General features: G+C 42.0%; 1 protein-coding gene across 1 annotated transcript in view; it reads right to left on the bottom strand.

The window, feature by feature from the left end:
* The window catches only part of LOC105522490 (transformation/transcription domain-associated protein-like), a gene marked incomplete at its 3' end in the record, with an annotated part of 51,169 nt that overhangs the window by 27,465 nt on the left and 18,690 nt on the right, over positions 1–5,014 (bottom strand). Inside the window, exons 9-11 of the mRNA XM_011957015.1 lie at positions 3,751–3,876; positions 1,849–1,937; positions 894–990 (exon numbers count right to left, since the gene is read on the bottom strand). Of these exons, the coding sequence (XP_011812405.1) occupies positions 894–990; positions 1,849–1,937; positions 3,751–3,876 (312 nt within the window). The remainder of the gene's footprint in view (positions 1–893; positions 991–1,848; positions 1,938–3,750; positions 3,877–5,014) is intronic.

The following is a 5,014-nucleotide window of genomic DNA, read 5'->3' as shown; positions in this document are numbered from 1 at the left end:
GGCCACTGCACTCCAGCCTGGGTGACAGAGCAAGACTCTGTCTCAAAAAAAGAAAAAAAAAATTGTAAGTAAATAAATAATAAAGCTGTTTTTAAAAACATTAGAAATAATCTGAATACTCATCAGTTGGTGAATGGATAAACACACACCGTGATACATCCACACAATGAAATTCTACCACTGCGGATTGAGTTGCATCCTCTTAAAATTCCCATGTGAAAGCCCTAACTCCAAATGCGACTGTATCTGGACACAGAGTATTCAGGAGGGGATGAAAGTTCAGTGAGGTCACGGGGCTGCAGCTGTTATCTGGCAGGACTGTGGCCATGTAAGAGGAGGAGGCTCCCTCTCTGTTCACCATTGTGAGGACACAGCAGAAGATGGCTGTCTGCAAGGCAGGAAGAAATCCCTCACAGAAACCTTGATCTCAAACTTCCAGCCTTCAGAACTGTGAGACAACTGCTGCCGTGTAAGCAACCTAGCCTATGGGATTTTTGTTAAGGCTGCCAAGCAAAGACAACTACACAGCAACAAAAGGTAATCAGTAAAACAAGGTCCTATCTCAACATTACTGCTAAGTGAAAGAAGCCAGACTTAAAAGGTTACAGAGATCAGACACTGGACATTTCTATTTATATGACATTCTAGAAAGGACAAAACTATGGGGACCAAATAAATTCGTGGGTTTGCCAAGGAATGGAGGTGGTGGGAAGAAACTGACAACAAATGCATAACAATGGAATTTTGGAGGGTGATGGAAACGTACTGTATTTTGATGTGTTAGTAATGATTGCCAACATCTGTCAATTCCTAGAACTGTACACCCACAAAAGGTGATTTTTATTGTATGTAAACTATCTCAGTAAACCTGACATAAAAGTCAATGACCTTACCTGGTAAATCCTGATGATGTAAGCTAAAAATGACAATGTTTTAATCTGAGCAGCAATGAAGTCAGCATACAACTCCTTGTTGTAAAGCTTATGTTGCCTGAATAAGAAGAGAATAAAAATATTACCTCTTAATTTCGGGTGGTGTTAGTATTAATTAAAAGCCTGTAACCATCACTAAACCCAAAAGATTGATTTCCACACAGACCCAAGCAATACAGCATCAATAGTAAAGGTGTCTACACTTTTCGTGCAATTCCAAATAACATACAAGTTTTAAGGGAACACACCCAACAGTTCTCCAACCCCTTCCATAGCAGTTACAACGTGAATCCCACAAAGCCAGTGCCAGGCCGGTCTACTCAATCTGCAGAAAGAATTCGTATAACATCTGCTCAGTGCAAGACCCCGACTACGGCCGTGGCCATGGCCAAAGAGGATTCCTCCTCAGATCCTGCCCTCAAATGACACAGCCAGTTTGGCTCCAAGTCAGGAGAGTGCATGAAGACAAGTCTCAGGAGGAACATCCTTAGGTTTGAGAAAAGGCTTCACCGAGAGGCTTCAAAGGATGAACACAGCCTATCTGGAGATGAAGGCTGACAGGGAACTGAGGGTGTAAAGAACATTCTAGCACTCAAGCTGAACAATCAGCAAGAACAAAGACTTGAAGATGAGCAAGGTTTGGATATGCCACAGCTGTTATTGAGCACAGTTCACACCTGACAACGTTTCTAATTTACAACACACCAAAATACGGGCTATTATCTCATCTTTCCAAATTAAGAACAAAAAATAGCTAAAACTGTCATCCCTGAAATACAGGTGCAGAAAGTCAAGAGTGCGTATAATTTTACCAAATTTTATCACTCATAATTTTCATGTCTTAAGAATGACAACAGCAAGTGTATTTTTACTTGGAATCCAGGCACCGTGGCAGCTGGCTACATTGACGCCTCACCTGGCTTGTGCAGACACCTGAATGGCAATGGTGTTCATGATCAAGGGCACAAACTCAGCAACAACATTGTGGATGTTCAGTTTGTAGAGCTAAAAGCAAACATACCAGATTTTCATACATCTACACTCTGCTATGACAACAAAATTTGGCATACCAAAGAATCATCACATTATTTAGCATGTGTGTATTCTACACATCTTTTTGCCCCAGATGTCAATTTTCTCATAAGAAGCCCAAAACCCGAGAGACTAATGAGCAGTACACATACCTGATACATTAAAACAACAATGATGGGCAATTCTGCCAACACTTTCAGAGAAAGTGATCCCCTCGGAATGATGGAATGCTAGAAGACAGAAATGGGTAGGAGCTGGGTTACCATTGCAGCATTTAAAATAGCCCCCACCAGTGCCCACTGAGCATCACCCACTGAAAGAGAGAGAACAGAAAACAGTGACATCCCTTTGTAAATATTTGTGATGAAAGATCCAAACTATGTTGAAAACAAACAATGCAGAACTATCATTTAATGTAATTTAATATGAAAGTTAGTTTTGTTTTTTTTTTTTGAGATGGAGTCTCACTCTTGCCAGGCTGGAGGGCAGTGGTACAATCTCGGCTCACTACAGCCTCCACCTCCTGGGTTCAAACAATTCTCCTGCCTCAGCCTCCCAAGTAGCTGGGACTACAGGCACGAACCACCACGCCCAGCTAATTTTTGTGTTTTTTAGTAGAGACGCAGTTTTGCCTTGTTGGCCAGGCTGGTCTCAAACTCCCGACTTCAGGTCATCTGCCCACCTCAGTCTCCTGAAGTGCTGGGATTACAGGCATGTGCCGCCGTGCCCAGCCTAAAGGTTTTCATAATTTTCTACATAATCATTTGTAAAAACTTCAGGAAAATGTGTTGAAACTTGGAGATTCAAATCACCTGAGAAATTTTAAAACAAATACCTATGATTTTACTTATTTAAAAGAACAGCACAAAGCAGTTTTATTCAAAGATATTTATAAAGAGAAAATGCTTACAAATAGAAAAGTGCAATAGCCCTAATACATAAGGACTCATGAAACAAGGAAAATGTTAGGCTCAAAATACAAATAGGCAATGGACATGAACAGACAAGGAAAAAAAGAAAATACAAAGAAATGATACTCAGAAAACAAATTTCTAATTAAGAACAACGAAAGGAGGAAAGCTTTATTCAAAGTTCCTCGTTCATCCTAGCACAAACTGAAACACTCTGCACAACCATTTCAGCAAAACAAACATGGATAATATTAATTCAGTCACAAAAACTGTCATAGTAAATGCTCAAAACATGTTACCTATGTGGCAGACACCACAAATATACGATACATTACCTGCGGACCATGCCAGCATTACCTTCACAAAGTCCGTGAGACAGGTTTTTCAGATAACGAGAGGAAAAATAAGGTCAGAACGCAGGTTCGTTAACTTTCCTGGAGTCAGAAAACCCCAGTGGGTGGGGCCGGGACATTGTACTGGGGCTCTCTGTCCCAGAGCCCACATTCTCAGTCACTGAGCTATATACTTTTATCTATAGTTTAAGGGACTTTATTTATGTCAGAAGACTCAAAGCTAAGGGACAGAACAGACACCCCACACCTGGTCTGCTGCTGTTCCCAGCAGGGTGATCCTGGCTTTCAATAACAACCTTATCTTTCTAGCCTGGCATCAGTGACACCGGACAGGTCATTTTCACCCCTCCCAGGCTGCAGAGAAGGACCAGTGATGCTTTGCCAGGCACACACGTTTGTCTTAAATGCCTCCACGTATTTAAGGGAAAAAAAAAAAAAGAAAAAACTTAAATGGTTTAACAGGCCAGTATCTTAAACTACAGGAGCCACCGGTAGAAACAATTCAGTTAGCGAGACACTTACTGTTCGAGTCTCGCTGTCCTCACGCTCCGGGTTGACTTTCACAGCAATTGTCGTTATCATACCAACCATTTCTGGGGGAGGCACTGTGTTCTCGGGGATCACTTGAGGGTTCTCAAAGTAGCGGTTCTACATAAAAATAATAAAAATATTTTTTCCTAAAGTCAAACCCAATATTCATTCCAAAAAAAAAAAAAAGCAAAAAAACACCTGACTCTTTGGTGGAAAAAAATAGAATGTTCTACATTTTTATGCTGCACCAACTCCACAGGATTTGGACTCAGTCATTCATTTTCCAATCCCCCTTAAAGCCTAAACCAACACACCACTAGATGTTTACTCTTCCCACAGGACCATACAGATAACACAACAGGGACCAGGTTCTCCATCTTCAACAACGGAAGACCAAAGCTTGCCTAAAAGTATTTTCTACTCCTTTTTCCTTGGCTAATAAATGATTGAATACAAACCATATCACATTCCTACCACAGTGAGGTAGGAAAGAAGGCACTCCATCCCTCTTGGGAAGAAACTATGGGCTGGCAGTCCCCACTGATTAACTTTTCACTCTCTAAATAGAGATCCAAGAGTGAACAAACAAAACGCAGGACATTTTTTTTTTTTTCTCAAGACAGAGTCTCACTCTGTCGCCCAGGCTGGAGTACAGTGGTACGATCTTGGCTCACTGTAACTTCCGCCTCCCAGGTTCAAGCAATTCTCCCGCCTCAGCCTCCCAAGTAGTTGGGATCACTGGCACGCACCACCATGCCTGGCTAATTTTTGTATTTTTAGTAGAGACTGGGTTTTTCACCATGTTGGCCAGGCTGGTCTCGAACTCCCAGCATCAGGTGACCCACCCACCTGGGCCTCCCAAAGTGCTGGGACTGCAGGGGTGAGCCACTGCACCTGGCCAAAACACAGGACATTTTTAAAAGCCAGGACCACCTCACTGCCATCGTTCACTCTCAGTGGATTTTGGATTTCACGTTCAACAAGGCAGTTGCCTATGAAAAGCAGTGCTCAGGCTCTGACAGGAGAGCAGGTGGCGGGACGCAACAACTAAAAGTCACTAATTTTAAGTTTTATACATTCTCCCCAGACTGAAATCCTTTAAATGCCAAAGAGTCAATTTTATCCTATATCAATTTAAAAACTGTTTTTTTGTTGTTGTTGTTTTGTTTTTTTTTGAGAGGGAGTCTCGTTTTGTTGCCCAGGCTGGAGTGAGTGCAGCAGCATGATCTTGGCTCCTGGCAAGCTCCGCCTCCCG

Source organism: Colobus angolensis, unplaced genomic scaffold, assembly GCF_000951035.1.
Source record: "Colobus angolensis palliatus isolate OR3802 unplaced genomic scaffold, Cang.pa_1.0 Scaffold43, whole genome shotgun sequence".
Classification (NCBI taxonomy): domain Eukaryota; kingdom Metazoa; phylum Chordata; class Mammalia; order Primates; family Cercopithecidae; genus Colobus; species Colobus angolensis.
Note: the sequence above shows the minus strand (reverse complement) of the source record. Positions and strands in the feature narration are given on the sequence as shown.